Source organism: Callithrix jacchus, chromosome 3, assembly GCF_049354715.1.
Source record: "Callithrix jacchus isolate 240 chromosome 3, calJac240_pri, whole genome shotgun sequence".
NCBI lineage: Eukaryota > Metazoa > Chordata > Mammalia > Primates > Cebidae > Callithrix > Callithrix jacchus.
This window is the reverse complement of record NC_133504.1, coordinates 76,528,861-76,550,831: the sequence shown is the minus strand read 5'-3', so window position 1 is coordinate 76,550,831 and position 21,971 is coordinate 76,528,861. Positions and strand designations below refer to the sequence as shown.

The 21,971-nt window shown below is 38.4% G+C and overlaps 1 protein-coding gene across 1 annotated transcript in view; it reads right to left on the bottom strand.

Moving 5' to 3' along the window:
- TNIP3 (TNFAIP3 interacting protein 3) overlaps window positions 1-21,715 on the bottom strand; it is a 62,268-nt gene extending 40,553 nt beyond the window's left edge. Inside the window, exons 1-2 of the mRNA XM_035293031.3 lie at window positions 21,587-21,715; window positions 2,680-2,766 (exon numbers count right to left, since the gene is read on the bottom strand). Coding sequence (XP_035148922.1) covers window positions 2,680-2,766; window positions 21,587-21,619 — 120 coding nt within the window. The 5' untranslated portion in view covers window positions 21,620-21,715. The remainder of the gene's footprint in view (window positions 1-2,679; window positions 2,767-21,586) is intronic.
- Window positions 21,716-21,971: the final 256 nt, after the last annotated feature.

Genomic DNA, 21,971 nt, shown 5'->3' with positions numbered 1-21,971 from the left:
GATGCTTAAGTCACACAGCAGTGACAGAGCTGTCAGGGTCTACAACCACCTCCTGGCAGCTTCCAATGAGTTCTACAGGAGGATGCTTTTTGAGCTAGCACAGTAACAAGAGCTGATAAAGTTCACAGTCACCAAGGTGTGATTATCCGGGGGTGTTTTGAGCCCTTGGATGCTAGAGGGATTTCCGGTCTGAGGGCAGCCTTCCACAAGAACTGAAGCAAGGTCCTCCTTTATCAGGAGGAGTGGCTCTTGCCCCAAACCTGCCATACAGCAGGTATCTTTACAATACTGAACGCCGCCACTTGGGCCATGGATTCTTGTTCTGGTATAACTGTTTTTCCCTTAAATCATGCTCTGCACTGTGTCTGCTCCAGACATTCCTCTGACCATAAGCTGCTTATTCCTTAATTCATGCTCTGTACCATCTCTACTTTAGGCATTCCTCCAATTACACACTAAGATATATATATATATATATATGGAAATAACTGAGTGATAAGATATTCTTTAGTCACTCATTCTATGAACTAATATATGATTATACATAGAGGGTTATATAAAGAAAATAATGGAGTAGTAACACTATAAATTGAGATATTCTTCAGGCACTAATTGTGCCAGGATTCTGTTTAGCTCTCCTTCCTTGGTACCTATACGGGGGGTTACCCACATGTTATAATTAAGACTACATTTAAAAAGAGACAGTATTCTGTGGGTCAATAAACTCTGAATGATTATATTTGCTCTTGACCTCAAGAAGCTGGTCTGGCTGAGCATCAAGTGTGACATGGAAACCCAAGTGTCAAGTATGTTGGGGCCTGTAACTGGACCTTCTTTTTTGGGGGAAGACTTCCAAGAAACTGGACCCATTCTGGATTAGAACAGACTATTAAGTGCCTTTGATCTGGAAAATGCTGTGACCCAGCCCTGCTCAGTGCATCTTGAGTTCATCAGCAATGTAGGGGCACAGTAAGACTGTATTTTAGCAAAGTGGTTCTTACCACAAGAGCACATCAAAGTCCCATTGAGCTTGCTAAACAAAGCATCCTGAACAATGGATTAGAATTTCTAGAAGAGCAGACAGGGCACCTCTATTTCTAACACATTTCCTAGGTAATCCTGATTAATATTAAAGTTCAATACAGTCCCATTTTAGGGAATAAATTATGGGTCCTCAAAAGTGGATCCTCTCTGTTTGTGATGTAGACAAGTCTGTGATTGGCAAGCATTTGTATGTCCCTGCCTTCTGGGAATCCAGATGTGGGACAATGAGACAGTGTGATTTTCGTTTGCCCCATAAAAAATTTTCTCTGGAAGAAAATTACAATACATTTCATCCTCGATTTTTCTTTTATACATAAAAATTACTGAAAAACTAGATACCAAATCGGCAAGAGAATCTATTTGCAATTGCAAGAGTACTAGTTTTGAAATTCATAAGTAATATTCAGTCATAAGTAGGGGAGGATAAGAGGGAGGAAAGATAGAAAGCATAGTGAATAGAAACGGCATAAAAGTCACAGATGTATCATCAGAGCTTTCTCTGGACATTAATCAACATTTTGCCATAGTTCATATGTCTCAGGTTTCTATAGAATAAAGCAAAATTAATCAAATACAAAGGTTTGGGGGACCTTTTCATTTGTATTTGCTTTGCTTTGCAGTTTCTAATGAAGGCATCTGATTCACAGTAACTACAAAGATTTTCAGCCATTGTTTCTAGTAAGGGCTGCTTACAGAATAGTTATTTCTTATAAATAATTTTCTATAATTCTTCCTTTTAAAGTAGAATTTGTGTTCAGAGCATCTGGGCATTTCTTTCTCTATAATAACATCCTTACCAATGTATTCAAAGTCTGACACTACTAAAAAACCTAAATGAATAGGAGATCCCACGTAGTTTCCCATTATATCTTGGTTATCTCTAAAATAAAACTTAGAAAATATTTGAATGCATTCATTCAATTAATAGTAGTCTCTGTTGCTGAACAAAATCTATGGTACCAGTTGTAAATAAATTAAAATGTTACTACAGGTACTCTATTGTTACAATATGTTCTATTTCTTTTTCTTTCTTTCTTTCTTTTTTTTGAGGAGTTTTGCTCTTGTTACCAACGTTGGAGTGCAATGGCGTGATCTCGGCTCACTGCAACCTCTGCCTCCTGGGTTCAGGCATTTCTCCTGCCTCAGCCTCCTGAGTAGCTGGGATTACAGGCGCCACCATGCCCAGCTAATTTTTTGTATTTTTAGTAGAGATGGGGTTTCACCATGTTGACCAGGATGGTCTCCATCTCTTGACCTCATGATCCACCTGCCTCGGCCTCCCAAAGTGCTGGGATTACAGGCTTGTGCCACCGCGCCCGGCCAATATGTCCTATTTCTAACCACACCAATATAGTATTCTATCTTAGATTTTATGTAGAACCAAATACCTCTAAATCAAGAACAAAATAAGGAACCCACAGAATTGGAAGGCTGAAAGGAATTTAAGTCCAGTGGGGTTAAAGGCGATGTACCAGTTACTTAGATATTTTTTCTATGTTAAATAATATTGGTTAAAAATATACAGCAAATCTTAGCTAAAGAAAGCAAACTGTTTTTACTAATACGTGCACAATTAACCACTAGAAATGCTGTTGATGCTAGATATGATCAACTCATCTAGAAGTATGTTCTTACCTCTTCATGCTTCGTAGACCTTTCTGCAGCAAGCATTCTAGATGTGTTCTGTACAAAATGTGCCATGGAAGCTGTTTTTCCTGGAGTCTTAGAAAGCAGAAAGAAAAAGCAGAAAAAAAAGTATCTTACGATATATTTTAGGGTGAGAGCAAATATACAAAATTCAAACATCACACATCACCATTAACTCATAATAGAAAATAATAGAAATAGATTTGCATTAAATATGAACAGAAGTGACTGTGGATAGGAATTACACAGAATTAAGTGATAAGCACAGCAACGGTGATTTTAACTTTTCTTCTCTTCCAAATAGGGATTTCCCAGGATGTCTCAAAAAGACAGGCTGTGACTAAGACCTTGGGCAGATTAGCCTTCCTATGGTATGTAAATCATCATTCTTCCTTTACTGGCAGTTTCTCCCACTGGAAGAGGAAGTTCTTCACCACAGAAAGCCTGGGCAATCCAAGTCTTTCCTCAGTAGCCTAACTGCTATAAATTCATTGTATTTCCCAGAGCAATTAGGTAACTGTTGACTTTTTAATAGCTCGGTTTCCCTAAAGGCAAGATTTTCTGGCAATGCCTTCTAAGTGTGAGTGTAGCTTGGTAGACCTTAATGAGTCATATATAATTCTGTAAGTGCCACTAATGCTTATGGAAATAAAAGGGAAAATAATTCATTATAAAAAAAAATGGGCATTGTTTACAAATCTAATCTTCTATATTGGCAGAAACATTAAACTTGCCTTTCAAGTTTAAGACTTTTTTTTTCTATAGATCAAGTCTAGATTGTCTCCATGACTCATTTGAAATGAAATCTTTGGGAGAAACAGTTTAGTTTTAATTAGTTGACTGCTGTCATTTTAGGGGCCTTGAGGTAAGGGAACACTGCTGGGTAGTACAGATAAAAGCGTGGAAATGGCCGGGCGCGGTGGCTCAAGCCTGTAATCCCAGCACTTTGGGAGGCCGAGGCGGGTGGATCACGAGGTCAAGAGATCGAGACCATCCTGGCCAACATGGTGAAACCCCATCTCTACTAAAAATACAAAAAAGTAGCTGGGCATGGTGGTGCGTGCCTGTAATCCCAGCTATTCAGGAGGCTGAGGCAGGAGAATTGCCTGAACCCAGGAGGCGGAGGTTGCAGTGAGCCGAGATCGCGCCATTGCATTCCAGCCTGGGTGACTAGAGCAAAACTCCGTCTCAGAAAAAAAAAAAAAAAGCATGGAAATAGCAGATACTTGGAGCTACATAAATGGACCCGGATGGAACAGAAGACCTCTTTTTTGACTTAGAGCAAAAAAAGAGGCGAGGGATAGAAAAAAAGGAAGGAATGTGTAACTAAAAATAGAAAAAAATTTACAGTCAATCATTTAACTTCATTAGACCTGCCTATGAGATATCCATGTATATATAAAGGATAAAGCCTAAAATTCCAACTCTTCAAAAGGGAATGATTGAGTGTTCAACATTTGGCCCTTCAATTTCTCCTGAATATCTCCCCCTACTCTCCAGCTTTCCCCTGTGCTCCGGCCATCCTGACCAACCTCCCTTTCCTGAAGCTCATGATATGGTTTCTATGTCCCTGATCCCTGTTCATGCTGTTCTCACCCCCTCAGATGTCTCCTCTCTGGGCCCTCCATCCAACCTTGTGACCAGGAAAACCTACAGTTAATGCTTCTCTTTCCTTCTGACCTTCTTTTGACCTTCTCTAATCAGCTAAGAAGAGCACTTCACCATGCATTACACTTACATATTTCTATTTTCCTTGGTTCGTCTCTGTATCTATAGCACCCAGACACGGAGCTGTCAGACACACAGCAGGCTTTCAACACATTTTGCTACATGAATACATGGATGAATATCTATATAATGATATACCAAATTGATGAACTTTTTGCTAGTGTGCATGTGTGTGTTTAACTTCTTCTGTTTTCTTGTTTTGTTTTGGGACTATACTTGAATGACAAGGAGTGACACTGCCTTAAAGCAAAATCCAAAAATACAAATGGGAATCAAATTGTTCATTCAGAGTACTGAAAGTAGAAGTTATAACTCACATAAGATCTGACTTTAGGGTATAGAAGCAGCGATTTTCTTAACTGACACTTTATCAACACTAAAATCTGCTCATCAAAAAAGAAGAATAAAAAACTTTATCAAAAAATTATTTTTCTTCTGAAACATACCCACACTGTTTAAGATTCCCTTTAGCCTTAACTTTGCATTTGGTAGTAATAACCTAGTGGAAATAGTAACATGCACCTAGAAAAGTGGGTCAGAAGAACATTTTCTTGCCAGGAAATACCATTCTTAGCATTGTGCCTCTTGAGTCTCCCCCGTAAAGTATCACTGATGCACATACGTTGTTGGGTGTGATGGCTTCTATTAAATGGAAATTCTATCCCTGTGCATCTTTCATTACAATTACTTTGCCTCTTCTGCTATGCAGATAAACAAACAAATTTTCTATTAGCTCAAGAGAGCCATGTGGTTATTTATGAATAAATAATAACTCTTCTGAAGAACCACAAGTTTGGTTTCAGAAAAATGAGACTTCCAATAGCCCATCCCTAAGAATGAAATGGGTCTTTTCTGTTACATATGCTCTCTTCACTTCACCTCCGTCCCTCTCACATTATCCTGTATATTTTGAGTCTGGTTTTTAGTTAAACTTTGTTTCATGACAAGTCTCACTAGCTGAAATTACTTTCAGAGAAACAGAGGTGTCACTCTGTTTCCAAGGCTATTGTGAAGAGTCTTTATTTCTGAAGTCACTAAAATATTATATAGAAAAAAGAAAATTAAAATTAACACAGAGAAATGTGGTAAAGAAACCAAGACTACCAGCCACTGGTCTGTAACCATCATTCTAGTGGACAATAATTATCTCAAAATTAGTTCAAGAAGAGAGGACCACATTTCTATAAATTCTTGGAAGCATTGTTTGGCAGGTAAAAGAAACATGGTTTTCTTCTTTTATATCCTTTTAGAATGGGAGTTGAAAACCCTTATTTGCTTCCTGAATCGATTTGCATGAATTTTTACGTGTATGTGCTATGTAGATAGGAAAGCTCTAGAATTAAATCATTTGGATTCATATCTTGGCTCTACCACTTACTGCTTGTGACTTTGGTTACCTAAACATTTAAGATGCTTAAGGTCTCTAAGGCTCAATTTCCACATCTATACAGTGGGATGGTAATAGTGTCCTCCTATGGTTGCTATCTGAGCTTAGATGGTAATAATAATTTGGCTCTAAAGATAGGACCATCAATCAAATTATTTAGGGAACAAATAATATGACAAAAGGAAAGGACAACCCACAATTTATGCATCACTCACTATGTACTTGACATTGTGTGGGCTCCAAAAGAAAACAAAAGCAAAAGTCCCTGCTTATGATGAAATGTACCACACATACATACGTGTGTATGTCAATCTATATATTTGAAAAATTAAAGAGTAAATGAAAACCAGTAAATAAGTGGTAGAGAAAATAAGGCCTGTAAGAATTCAGAGGAGAGAGTGCTCACTCTCAGCTTTAACAGCTATGGAAGGAGTCAGAGTTTCTGTTGGGCCTTGAAGGGTAGATAGGATTTTGACAGAGAATGAAAGCTGAGATATAAATGCTGTCAAGGGAGCAATGTAAGAAACAGAACAGAGCCGGGTAAATCTAAGTATGAAGGATTCTGACAAGTTTAGTTTAACTATAGTGGGGTCCATGTGGTTTTGCTAAAGGTGATTTGGATAAAATCATAAAATATTTTAATTTCAGATAAAGAAATGTTGACCTTACAGGCCATAGGGAGTTACTAAAGACCTTTGGGCAAAGGAATTACATGATCAAAGTGTTTTCTAAAGTGCTTTGAGTACACCATGAATTAAATAGGAGAAATTGGAATCTGCAATGCAGTTAATATAAATTAGCGAAAGTAATATTCAAAATGTTTATTTTAACAGCTTGTGACAATCAAAATATTTAGCAATCAGTGCACCAGGGGCACTAGGAATGGACCATAGCCCTATCTGGACTCCAGACTCCTATATTAATTGCCTACTTGTCACCTATGCTTATATGCATAATAGTTACCTCCTTCTTCACCTGTTTTGTTTGATCATGAAAACTTAGCTTATTATTTTCCCTGCAAAACTTGCCTTCCCTGTTACAATTAATAACACCTTTTGTTCTCCAGATCGAAAATCTGGTAGTCATCTTGGACTCCTATTTCTCTTACATCCTGTATCCAATCTATCTGAACATTTTGTAGCATTTAAAAAAATATATACAGACAGAGGCTCAGCATATTACCATGAGAGTCTAGAGACTTCTCAGTTTAATGAGCAAGTGGCAAGGTGAAATAAACTTACCTTTTTTTTTTTTTTTTTTTTAAGACAGAGTCTCTCTCTCTCTCACTGCCCAGGCTGGAGTGCAGTGGTGGGATCTTGGCTCACTGCAACTTCCGCCTCCTGGGTTCAAGCAATTCTCCTGCCTCAGCCTCCCAAGTAGCTGGGATTACAGGCATATGCCACCATGCAAGGCTAATTCTTTTAGTAAAGACGGGGTTTCACCATATTGGCCAGGCTGGTCTCGAACTCCTGACTTTGTGATTCACTCGCTTCAGCCTCCCAAAGTGCTGGGATTACAGGTGTGAGCTACTGCTCTGATACATTTTCATAGTCCAGGCCGGAGTACAGTGGAACAATGATAGCTCACTCTGACGTCTAACTCCTGGGCTCAAGAAATCCAGCTGCCTCAGCCTCTTGAGTAGCTACAGATATGTGCCTCAGCCTCTTGAGTAGCTACAGATATGTACCACCACACCTTATTTTTTTGCTACTTATTCTAAAGTCCTCTAAGAAAACATATTTATATGCTTTGTGAGTTATGCCTCTCTCCCAATAATGTAAACAAGATAAAATAATTTTTGTTGTGGATTGCTGGCAAGATGGATGAATAGGAACAACTCTGGTCTGCAGCTCCCAGCAAGATCAACACAGAAGGTGGATGATTTCTGCATTTCCAACTGAGGTACCCAGTTCATCTTATTAGGACTGGCTGGACAGTGGGTGTAGCCCATGAAGGGAGAGTCAAAGCAGGGTGGGGCATTGTCTTACCTGGGAAGCACAAGGGGTTGGGAAGCTCCCTCTCCTAGCCAAGGGAAGCTGTGAGGGACTAAGCCATGAGGGACTGTGCCATAAGTGACCATGACATGAGGAACTGTGCTATCCAGCACAGATAATGTGCTTTTCCCACAGTCTTCACAACCAGCAGACCAGGAGATTTTCTCTGGTGCCTATACCACCAAGGCCCTGGGTTTCAAGCACAAAATTCAGTGGCCACTTGGGCAGAAAGTGAGCTAGCTGCAGGAGTTTGTTTGTTTGTTTTTTTCATACTCAAGTGGTTCCTGGAACACTGGAGAGACAGAACTGTTCACTCCCCTGGAAAGGGGGCTGAAGCCAGGGAGACAAATGGTCTGGCTCAGCTGGTCCTATCCCCACAGAGCCCAGCAAGCTAAGATCCACTGGCTTGAAATTATCGCTACCAGCACAGCAGTCTGAGGTCAACCTGGTATGTTGGAGCTTCTGGGGGGAGGGGCATCTGCCATTGCTAAGGCTTGAGTACACGGTTTTACCCTCACAGTGTAAACAAAGCCACCATGATGATCAAACTGGATGGAATCCACCACAGCTCAGCAAGGCTGTGGTGGCCAGACTGCCTCTCTAGATTCCTCCTCTCTGGGCAGGGCATCTCTGAAAAAAAAAAGGCAGCAGCGCCAATCAGGGGCTTATAGATAAAACCCCAATCTATAAGGGACAGAGCAGCTGAAGGAAGGGGTGGCTGTGGGCGCAGCTTCAGCAGACTTAAACATCCCTGCCTGACGGCTCTGAAAAGAGCAACACAGTGTTCAAGCTCTGCTAAGGGTCAGACTGCCTCCTCAAGAGGGTCCCTGATCCCTGTGTCTGTCTCCTGATTGGGAGACACCTCCCAGAAGGGGCTGACGGACACCTCACACAGGACAGCTGTGGCTGGCACCTGGCAGGTGCCCTTCTGGGATGAAGCTTCCAGAGGAAGGAACAGGCAGCCATCTTTGCTGTTCTGCAGCCTCTGCTGGTGTTACTCAAGCAACCAGAGTCTGGAATGAACATCTAGCAAACTCCAGCAGACCTGGAGCAGAGGGTCCTGCCTGTTAGAAGGAAAGCTAACAAACAGAAAGGAATATCATCAACATCATCAAAAAGGATGTCCACTCTGAGATCCCATCTGAAGGCCACCAACATCAAAAACCAAAGGTAGATGTAGCCACAAAGATGGGAAGAAATCAGCACAAAAAGCCTGAAAATTCCAAAAACCAGGGTGCCTTTTCTCCTTCAAAGGATCACCACTTCTCGCTAGCAAGGAAACAAAACTGGACAGAGAATAAGTTTGATGAATTGACAGAAGTGGCCTGCAGAAAGAAGGTGGGTAGTAAAAACTCCTCCAAGTTAAAGGAGTATGTTCTAATCCAATGCAAAAAAACCTTAAGCATCTTGAAGAAAGGTTAGATGAATTGCTAACTAGAATAATCAGTTTAGAGAAGAACATAAATGGCCTGATGGAGCTAAAAAACACCGCATGAGAACTTCATTATTTCATGAAGCATACCCAAGTTTCATAGCCAAATTGGTCAAGCAGAAGAAAGGATATCCGAGATTGAATATCAACATAATGAATTAAAGCAAGAAGACAGGATTAGGAAAAAAAGAATGAAAAAAAATGAGGAAACCCTCCAAGAAATGTGGGACTATCTGAAAAGACCAAACCTACATTCCACTGGTGTACCTGAAAGTGACAAGAAGAATGGAATAGAGTTGGAAAACACACTTCAGGATATAATTCAGGAGAACTTCCCCAACCTAGCAAGATAGGCCAACATTCAAATTCAGGAAATAAAAAGAACACCACAAAAATACACCTTGAGAAGAACAACCCCAAGACACATAATCATCAGATTCATCAATGTTAAAATGAAGGAAAAAATGTTAAGGGCAGCCAGAGAAAAAGGTCGGGTTACCCACAAAGGGAAGCCCATTAGACTCACAGTGGATCTCTCTGCAGAAACCATACAAGCCAGAAGAGAGTAGGAGGCAATATTTAAGATTCTTAAAGAAAACAATTTTCAACCCAGAATTTCATATCCAGCAAAACTAAGCTTTATAAGTGAAGGAGAAATAAAATCCTTTACAGAAAAGCAAATGCTGAGAGAGTTTGTCACCACCAGGCCAGCCTTACAAGAGCTCCTGAAGGAGGCACTAAACATGAAAAGGAAAACCAGTACCAGCCACTGCAAAAACATACAATGTTAAAGACTATCAACACTATAAAGAAACTGCATTAACTAATATGCAAAATAATGAGCTAGCACCATAATGACAGGATCAAATTCACACATAATAATATTAAACTTAATGTAAGCAGATTAAATACCCCTGTTAAAAGACATAGACTGGCAAATTGAATTAAGAACCAAGACCGATTGGTGTGCTGTGTTCAGGAGATCCATCTCATGTGCAAAGACACACATAGGTTCAAAATAAAGGGATGGAAGAATACTTGCCAAATAATTGCAAAGCAAAAAAAAAAAAAAAAAAGCAGGGGTTGCAATCCTAGTCTTTGATAAAACAGACTTTAAACCAATAAAGATCAAAAGAGACAAATAAGGGCATTACATAATGGTAAAGTGATCAATGCAACAAGAAAAGCAAACTATCCTAAATATTAAATATATATTCACCTAATACAGGAGCACCCAGATTCATAAAGTAAGTTCTTAGAGAACTACAAAGAGACTGAGACTGCCACACAATAATGGTGGGAGACTTTAACACCCCACTGTCAATATTAGACAGATCAATGAGACAGAAAATTAGCAAGTATGTTTAGGAAGTGAACTCAACTCTGGACCAAGTGGGCCCAAGAGCCATCTACAGAACTCTCCACCACAAATCAACAGAATAAACATTCTTCTCAGCACCACATCACATTTATTCTAAAATTGGCTATATTCTATAATTTATTCTAAAATTGACTATATTCTAAAATTGATTATATTCTATAATCGGAAGTAAAACACTCCTCAGCAAATGCAAAAGGATGGAAATTGTAACAAACAGTCTCTCAGACCACAGTGCAATCACATTAGAACTCAGGATTAAAAAACTCACTAAAAACTGTACAACGACATAGAAACTGAACAATCTACTTCTTAATGACTCTGGATAAATAATGAAATGGAGGCAGAAATAAAGAAGTTCTTTGAAACCAATGAGACCAAAGACACAATGTACCATAATCTCTGGGACACACTTAAAGCAGCGTCTACAAGGAAATTCATAGCACTAAATGCCCACAAGAAAAAGCAAGAAAGATCTAAGATCAGCACCCTAAGAGCACAATTAAAAGAACTAGAGAAGCAAGAGTAAACAAATTCAAAAGCTAGCATAAGACAAGAAATAATTAAGAGCAGCAAGGAACTGAAGGAGATAGAGACACAAAAAACCCATCAAAAAACCAATGAATCCAGGAGCTGTTTTTTTTAAAGATCAACAGAATAGACCACTAGCCAGACTGATAAAGAAGAGAGAAGAATCACGTATATGAAATAAATGTGATTTAGTTTTAGAAAAACTAAAAGAAATGGATAAATTCCTAGAAACATACACCTCGGAAGTAAAAACCAGGAAGAAGTTGAATCCCTGAATAGACCAATAACAAGTTCTGAAATTGAGGCAGTAATTAATAGTCTACCCACCAAAAAAGTCCAATACCAGATGGATTCACAGCCAAATTCTACCAGAGGTACAAAGAGGAGCTGGTACTTTCCTCCTGAATTTATTCCAAAAAATAGAAAAAGAGGGAATCCTCCCTAACTCATTTTATGAGGCCAGCATCATTCTGATACCAAAACCTGGCAGAGCCACAATTTAAAAAGAACATTTCAGGCCAATATCCCTGATAAACATTGATGCAAAAATCCTCAATAAAATACTGGCAAACTGAATCCAGCGACACATCAAAAAGCTTATCCACCACAATCAAGTGAGCTTCATCCCTGGGATGCAAGGGTGGTTCAACATATGCAAACCAATAAACGTAATTCATCACATTAACAGAACCAATTACAAAAACCACATGATTATCTCAATAGATGTAGGTAAGGCTTTTGACAAAATTCAACACACCTTCATGCTAAAAACTCTCAATTAAACTAGGCATGGATGGAATGTATCTCAAAATTATAAAAGCTATTTATGACAAACCGACAGCCAATATCCTACTGAATGAGCAAAACCTGGAAGCAGTCCCTTTGAAAACTGGCACGAGACAAGGATGCCCTCTCTCACCACTCCTATACAACATAGTATTGGAAATTCTGGCCAGGAAAATCAGGCAAGAGAAAGAAATAAAGTGTATTCAAATAGGAAAAGAGGAAGTCAAATTATCTTTGTTTGCAGATGACATAATTGTATATTTAGAAAACCCCATCATTTCAGATCAAAATCTCCTTAAGCTGATAAGCAACTTCAGCAAAGTCTCAGGATACAAAATCAATGTGCAGAAACCACAAACATTTCTAAACACCAATAATAGACAGAGAGCCAAACCCATTAACAATTGCTACAAAGAGAATTAAATACCTAGGAATGCCACATAAAAGGGACATGAAGGACCTCTTCAAGGAAAATTACAAACCACTGCTCAAGGAAATAAGAGGACACATACAAATGGAAAAACATTCCATGCTCATGGATAGGAAGAATCAATTGTGAAAATGGCCATATTGCCCAAAGTAATTTATTGATTCAATGCTATCCCCATCAAGCTACCATTGACTTTCTTCACAGAATTAGAAAAACTACTTTAAATTTCATATGGAACCAAAACATACCCTGCATGACCAAGACAATCCTAAGAAAAAAACGACAAAGCTGGAGTCATCACACTACCTGACTTCAAACTGTGCTACATGGCTACAGTAACCAAAACAGCATGGTACTAGTACCAAATCAGATATATAGATGAATGAACAGAACAGAGGCCTCAGAAATAACACCACACATCTACAACCATCTGATCTTTGACAAACCTGACAAAAACAAGCAATGGGGAAAGGATTCCCTATTTAATAAATGGTGTTGGGAAAACTGGCTAGTCATATCCAGAAAACTGAAACTGGACTTCCTCCTGACACCTTATGCAAAAAATTAACTCAAGATAGATTAAAGACTTACATGTAAGACCTAAAACCATAAAAACCCTAGAAGAAAACCTAGGTGATACCATTCAGGACACATGCATGGGCAAAGACTTCATGACTAAAACAACAAAAGCAATGACAACAAAAGCCAAAACAGACAAATGGGATCTAATTAAACTAAAGAGCTTCTGTACAGCAGAAGAGACTATCGTCAGAGTGAACAGGCAACCAACAGAATGGGAGAAAAATTTTGCAGTCTACCCATCCGACAAAGGGCTAATAAGCAGAATCTACAAAGAACTTAAACAAATTTACAAGATAAAAACAAACAACCTCATCAAAAAGTGGGCAAAGGATAAGAATAGGCACTTTTCAAAAGAAAACATTTATGCAGCCGACAAACATGAAAGAAAGCTCATCGTCATTGGTCGTTAGAGAAATGCAAATCAAAACCACAATGAGATACTATCTGACATCAGTTATTACAGTGATCATAAAAAAGTCAGGAAAAAACAGATGCTGGATAGGATGTGGAGAAATGGGAACGCTTTTACACTGTTGGTAGGAGTGTAAATTAGTTCAACCATTGTGGAAGACAGCATGGTGATTCCTCAAGAATCTAGAACCATAAATTCCATTTGACTCAGTAATTGCATTACTGGGTAGATACCCAAAGAGTTATAAATCATTGTACTATAAAGACACATGTATGTGTATGTTTATTGAGGCACTATTTACAATAGCAAAGACTTGGAAACAACCCAAACACCCATCAGTGATAGGCTGGATAAAGAAAATGTGGCACATATACACCATGGAATACTATGCAGCTATAAAAAGGATGGATTCATGTCCTTTGCAGGGACAGGGATGAACTGGAAACCATCATTCTCAGTAAACTAACACAAGAACAGAAAACTGAACACCACATGTTCTCACTCACGAGTGGGAGTTGAATAATAAGAACACATGGACACAGGGAGGGGAACATCACACACTAGGGTCTGTCAGGGGGTGGGGGTGCTAGGTGAGGGACAGCATTAGGAGAAATACCTAATGTAGATGACAGGTTGATGGATGCAGCAAACCACCATGGCGCATATATACCTATGCAACAAACCTGCACGTTCTGCACATGTACCCCAGAATTTAAAGTATAACAAAAGAGTTTTTGTTACATTTTATCTAGAAGGTGGACATTGGAATGATGTGAACATTCTTCAGCAAGAGCTTACAGTGTCCATTTTGCTAGTACTGTTCCCATGTCCATTCAAAAATATTTTCAATCAAACCAGAAATAAGAAGGCTTATTTGAGAAAGAAGGCTTATTGATACATTAGATGCCAAAACCCAGCTTGGGTTGAGATGTCCCTAGGAGACATCCATATCCTGTCACAAAGCTAAACAGATCAATAACATAATGAACACGTTTGCTAAACAACTCTTGTAAACTGGTTATTCATGGTATCTTTCAGGCCCAATATTTTGCTTCCTTAACATTGCCAAGAGTTTACACATTTCTTAATGCACAGGCTAATGCTGTTCTTCTTACATTAAAAGGAATACCTATCCAAAACTTCTTCAAATTTACTTGCTGAAGTCATGCAATTCTGGAAAAAGACAAAGGTAGAGAGACAATTTCAAAAGTAAGCATAATACCTTTGACTTTAAGTGTCCATTCAGTAGAAACTTGAGACCTCAAGTTCCTTTCCTTCTCTTTGTAGGGTTCTAGGAAGGCTTATATTCTTTTAATCAATATTTATAATTTTCACACAGATGCCACTTTTCTCTTCGAGTCTTGGTGGCTTCCTCCACCAAGCCCCCCAGTGTTGTTGTTTGCTTCCCTGCCCACCCTGGTGACCCACACTAGAGCTGCCAAGGCTGTTGTGTTCACTGAGGCAAAGAGAATCCTCCTCTACCTACTTCCTATATCTTACAAAAGACAATCTGCATCTTTCAGTTTTCTGTAACTCCCTCTTTTGTGGAATTTTCTCAGTGATAGAACAGATGTTGTCTGAGTAAATAGAAAGCATCCTACTCAAAGTGTGTCTTATTTACCAACAAGAATGGAGCCTCAGTTTATATTCCCATTGCACCACTTCTGTCCTGCCCAACAGGTGGATGGCTTTCAAAAGTTAGGGAAAGCTTTTCTCTCCCTTAATTCTTATGAGTTTTAATTATTTTGTCTTAGGGTCCAATTTTAGTTTACAGACCAGCGTCTCTGTTTCCTGGGTTGCCTGCTAGTGGGCTTTATTAGAAAACAGATTTCAAGCTGGTCATATGCACAAGATCTCCTTATCTGGATGTATACCTGATATTCATGTACAGTGGAATCCTTTAAAAATCCCTGTAATGAATGGAAGGAGAAATATGTCATAAATTAACTATGGAATCAAATTAACTCTATGTTGATATGTTGGGAAATATAATCTGGCCTATTTATCCACTAATCTATTTAATTTGAAGGGTTTATAATATTTTCAGAATCAGAATACTAAACATTAACATCCAAACTTTACAAATAATAGAAAGATACATGGCTCATTTAAATGACTTCACCCACATTGCCAGTAATGAGCTTCAAATGCCATAAGGTGCAGCAGCTGAACTGGCAGGCTCCTCACTGCCTGAGAACTTGCAGGAAGGGCTTTTCAGCCAGCTATCCAAAGGTTTCTCAATGAAAGCTAAACAGATTTTCCCACAACAATGCAACATTTTTTTTTTCTAGCAGAAAAAATAGAACAAAGCATTCCACAGCTACAACCTTTGAAATTAGATAATGAGATTCAAAGAAGTCAGTAATTGTATGAGAAAATGATTAAAGAAAATTTTGAGGCTCAAGTTCATCCTACTAGCATTGTGATGATGATGATGATGATGATGATGGTGGTGGTGGTGGTGGTGGTGATGATAGTGTTGTGTTGGTTTAGCACTTTACATATACAGAGTGCACTTTTACTTTGTATGATTATCACAACCCATTGTACAGATGATAAAACAAGATTTTGATAAAAAATAACTAACAGCTTTCAAAAAAGGGAAATAAGAAAAGGAAAACTAGATTTTTTTTCTCAACAGTGTGATTACAGAAGACACATGTCAATTTATGGTCGTTTGCAAGAAGTTTTTCCCTTATAATCTTTTGAAGTGTCATAAGTACATATCAATCTCATAACCAACCAAAGGAATTTCTGGAGGCTTTTTCCCTTGGGAAGAGTGTCCAGGTCTAGAATTTGTCTCCATTGACTGAGAGTTCCTCCCTTAAGTCATTAAAAGCCCATTTGTAGTTGTGCCTCCAAGTTAAAGTCAGAAGCAATAAAATCCAAAGACAGGATGGGACTTTTAGATAAATTCAATTCTGGCAAGTTTACTTAAAATTTGGCACTTTTCCCTTTCACTCCCAGGTTTCATCCTTGTTTCCAATTTTGTTTATCTAAGAAATACATTTCAAGCACCCAATAGGGTGCTTTCTTTTGTATTTGAAGATATACAACTGCAGGTTCATACATTATTTTCACATAGTACTTGGACTAAAACTTGGTTATATATAACTTTCATTTAACATTTATTTTGGAATCTTAATGTCATTCTCACTTAGGCAATTATTTTTCCTTTGCCTGCAAGACTTTAAATGACCTTCAATCACTAACTTTCTACTTCTTCAACTCTCCCAGAATATAAAAGCCTCTTTCATGCTCATGGACTTCCTTATGTTCATCAATAGCAATTTTCTGTTTCCTCAAAGCATGAGTCAGTCTGTTCATTTCTCTTATGGTAATTCTTCTTCCTTACGTATTCTTGGCAATAGTAGTTGATCAGAAAGGGAACTTGACATACGTCTCAGGCTTGTTCATTAAATCATATCTCTTTCATTCAGTCACACCCTTCACATCCCACAAAATCATAAAGAAACTAATTTCCTGCTTCTGAAAAGGGAATCTATCTTATTGTTCTTAGGCTAACTTCATTCAGAGTGAAAATGAGAGAAGGCTAACTTCATTCAGTGTGAAAACTACAGTCCCTATGATTGGCTCACTCTCATCTTAACTAAATAGAAATTTCTTATATTTTTTCCTTTCTATTAATATCACAGCAAAAATGTGAATGTCTTTGTTTTGTTCTGAATATAAGATTTCTTTCTGCTGAGTGCTATTGTGTAAATAGCAGCTCAGCAGAGATTCCACCTGGAAACTAAGCCACGTTTACTAAAAGAATCAAATATTTGAAATACCTGCAGAGGACAACTAAGGAGGTTATGCCAGTGGTCTATTGGGATGGAGATGGGAGACTCCTGGGGGTTGTTCTGGGAGAATTTACGCTGGTTAAGAATCAAGTCACAGTGGCTTAATCCAAGTGTGGTGCTTCAAGCTCGAAGAGGAGTTAGTCTGATGACAGTATTGTTCCTGACACCAGCCAGAGCTCTGGCCTAGTTTTCAAATAACTCTGATGTGAGGGAGGGAAAATTAAATCTAGGAAGTACAGGGCAATTGTTTTCATTAGACAGATTTGAGTTTAGGTCCAGAATCTAAATCCTGTTAGCTGTACGATCATGAGAAAATTGTTTAGCCTCATTGAACTCCAGTATCCCCATCTGTAGAGGGTTAAAGATTAAATGAGCTAATGAATGGAAGTACTGTGCAAAATGCTGGCTGAGAGTAGGCACTCAATAGACAGCAGCTAAAACTCAAACAAGGACAAACTGAAAGGACTGTGACCCTCTGGCAAGCACTGGATGTGCAAGCTAAAGTTGGAAAAGAAGTCTCTCCACGTTGGTCGCAAAAGCAATAATGTTTGGTTGCATTTGAGTTCCTGAAGACATATTCCACACTGAGGACACTTGACACAGTGAGTGATAACCAATGGTGCTCCTGAGAGTGGTACAGCAAACTTTGAGAAGCAAGGACAGTTTGAGCATCTGAAAACTTTTGGCAGTCGATAACTTCATGACACCAAGATGGACAAGACTAAATGGTAGCTTCCATACAAGAACTGAGAGATTAAGCTTATGAGTATACATTTGACATTCCCCTGCAGACGCTGAGAACTATTTGTAGAGGCATTATAAGGTAAATTGATTGTATATTCAGTGTTAGCATGTCTCATGAAACCAAACAAGTTGTTTACTACTGTTGATTTCTAGAAAATTCTATGTTGTAATACTTTAGACCTTCATGGAACACTTTGCACCCCATCCTCAAAAAAATCTATGAATCTCTCATAATCCATATGAAAGAAAACACATAAATATGTAAGTGATTACAAAAGCAAAATGATAAAGTCTATAAATGGCATACAAAGAAAATAAAGATGTAGGACAAAGCAGGGAGGGGACTGAGTAACACTGTGGGACTAGAGAGGACGAAAAGGTTTCAAAACAAGAAAGTTTGAATTGCCATAAAAAGGCAGTTCATCAAATGGGCAAGGAAGCAAGGATTTCCAGAAAGAGTAAACAGCAAGTGAAATGATAGCACAGGAAACTTCATGGTTTGTCAAAGGCTTATGGGTAGCTAGAATACAGGGTGCACTTTGGAAAGTAGCAGAATATATAGAAGACAATAAAACACTATAAGAAAAATATGCACAAACATGGCTTTCTATCCTGATACAAGTTTGTGAATTTAGGCAACGTTTTAAAATTTCCATGAGCTTTAATTTTCTCATTTGGAAATTAAAGTGTTGTTTAAGTGTTGTTGTAGGCATCAAACAAAATAAAGCATTTACACCAATACGTGTTTACCCCAACTAGTGTTATATCCTTCTTCTAATGTTTGGTTCTAAACGTGACAGAAGGTATATCTTGAAGGACTGTATAGATGATGCAAAGGCATTTGAATTCAATGATGTATGTAAAGAGATCTACTTTTAAGTTTTAAGCACTTTTAGGTTTTAAGTACTTTAGTAAGATCTATGTTGATAGAATGAAGAAAAAGGAAAAAAGTCCAGAGATGTAATAAAAGCAGATTAAACAAGGCCCTTAGGGAAGGTCCAGAGTGAAGGAAAGATGGCACTACTCTGTGAATGGTGCCACCTGAGTTGTGCAGCATGGTGGCCCTGAGGGATTCCCTTAAATTTGGATGACTGGGCACCTAGTGATTCATTCACCAACATAGAAAGTGTGTGTGTGTGATGGTGGCAGGGAGAGACGACAAGCAGATACAGTGGGAAATATATTGAATTCACTCAGGAAATACTGAGTGGAAAGAGAGTACATGTAGAAAAACACTCCATGTTTAGTAAGTACATGTGTCTGGAGTCATCGTTATATATTTTGTACTTTATTGAGCCTAGGACAGATTCTTGAGAAACACTAATATGGCACAAGAGGTGATATAAGGGAAGCCAGTGAAGGTGAGTAAGAAGGAGAAACAAGAGAAAAAAAGTGGGGAGGGGTGGTGAGGATGTCCAGGGATTCATACTATAGATGTCAATGGAGTAAGACATTTTAAGAAAACTGAATGACTAAATAACATCAGATGCAAATGAGAAGACAAGAGAGAAGTAAAATGCAAAATGACCATTGGATTTATACAGATAGAGGTTACGAATGGTGTGATAGGAGTGGAAAAATTTTGGATGCTGTGAACAATGAGCTTGGCTATGATGTGTAAGAGTGAGTTCAAACATTATCCATAAAAGAAGATGGGGTCCCATATATGTTTGAAGTGAAGAATTGTACATATTTCAAATTGGTGAGAGGTGATGGAGATATTGAAGATATAGGAATCCCCACACTATTAAATGATTGGTCTTATCATACAGTGGTGGTTTTCAAACTCAACTCGGTCCTCACTACTACTGTGCAATGTATTTTAGTTTCACTTTTCTCTTCTGTCTCCCTGCCTTCCAACAGTCATTTCATAGCTTCCCCAATTTCCAATTTCCTTACTCCTTGGGTCTCACCCCCTACCCAAGGAGTAAGGAACATCAGCTAAGAATCTGCTGACCTTTGCCTGGAAGTGTGAAGTGTAGGAGAATGAGCACATTTTCTCAATAAGATCATAGTAGAATCAGTATCTTAGAGAGAGAGAGACACAAGTTTCAGTGAAGTCCCAGAAGGAGGCAGAACCTGTATTTAAAAGGATGGTAATAAGGATGTAGAATAGGTTTTTATCATGTAAAGAAGGAACAAGAAGACAAATGAACAGAATTGCAAGGAAGGTCAGTCATGATCAAATGGGTCTTAGAGAATGGTAATGAGAGGATATGAGGATGAGGGTATGAGAGAAAATTAAAATTAAGACCATGAAATTTCTTTCTGGGGTTAAACAAGAATGTGGCTAGAAAAAGCACACATTTCCATGAAGGAATAAATTTCTAGTTGGGAGTCAGAGGTACATATGTGAGGGCTTGGAATTGGGATGAGAACAGAAGAAAATGGAAGAAAGAGGTCTTCTTTGACCTCTTAACCATTAGTACACATTCATCCGTGACTCTGAAATAAAGACAACCTGTTCAGGAAGAAGTAAGTTTTTAAAGTGCCTAAATACAGAAAGCACACAACACCATTCATGACATGAATGAAAGAAAGAGGTGCAGGAGTATCCACAGCATATTAAGTGAAAAGAGTTAAGTTAACAAGACAGATGTGGGCATACATGTGTGTGGTAAAACACAGAGCATTCCAAATGCTGAGAGATGCTCTTTATAGGTGGTGAGCCTACTGGTGGTTTCAAAGCCAGATTCATGTTTAGTGAGGCCTGAGGCCTATACAATTCTGAGATTTCCTTTAAAAGAAAAAAGAAACAAATTTATGGATGAAAATTAGTTATAAAAGTAAATATTTGTTTAAGGGAGCCCAAGATCCATTATCTATACAGTGAATCTGTCTCTGGCTGACTTTTATTCTTTTCTGTGTTTATCCACATACATTTTCCACACTGAGAATGAACTTCTTTGGAAAGAAGAACTAATGTTATTTTTAAGCGGAAGTATAAATTACTTTTTAAAATGCCAACCATGCCCTCAAACACACTCATAATATATATATATATGTGTGTGTGTATATATATATACACACACACACACACACACACACATTTTAATAAGAATCATGAAAGATAGTTTTTAATTGAGAGGACTACAGAGTTTAGGAGTGCATATTGTCATAGGATGCATGTCTAGAAAGTCATCTGTAAAATTCCTAGCTTGAGCTTACGCTTGATTTGCTTATATAAAGCACCATAGACAAATATCCTGAAACAAGTGGAAGTTCAAAGTCAAACAACTTCTTTAATCTGTGAAACCTTGTTTTTTCTTGCAAAAATACAAAATAAAACAAAAAAAATTACAAAAAATCATCGACATGGTTTATGCTGATTTTGGTAACCCAATTTAAATGGGGTTACTCAAAACGTATTATTTCTTCCCAGAAAAGCGTTGCCCCTGCAATAAACATCCTTTCTAGTAGCATGAGCTCCTCACCTTCTTGTAGTCACAGCTGCCTGGACACTTTAAACTGGAAAGTGCCGGCAAATTCTTCTGCTGAAGAATTTCTTTAGTAACAGGAAATGACTGTGTGAGAGAAGTTTTACACTGCTTCACTTTATCCTCTCAGCTGACAAGGAAGTACATGGCTGACTGTAAATGACTTGGGGACTGTCCCTGCAAATTCTTCTTGGTGAATAAGCTGTTGAAGGGCAATTGAGATACGGAGAAAAAAGGTGCTTTCTTACCTTTGGAGAACATGGATTTCTGTGAGTTGGCATAGCCTCGGGGGTGACCCGTTTTGGATGAGGAGAAGCATTTCTCTCAATCAGATCCTGGATTTTTTTGTCCAGCTCTATGCTTTCACATCTGCCCAGAAAGACATGGGAAAGTCACATTATACAAAGGTAATAAAAAATTATTCAGGCGTAGAGTGAGTTTACGGATGACATGGAGGTGTTATTTGTGTATGATAGTTCTGCATGATCTCCCAAACTCCAATCTCATTATGTTTTCATTAGTCCATGCCGTGAGAGCACTCTGAAAGAGCATTAGAGTTTAATTCTCACTTATAAAGGAAGATAGGGAAAAGTTTAGAAATTTTTACAGTCTGAGAACAATGGCACAAACTGA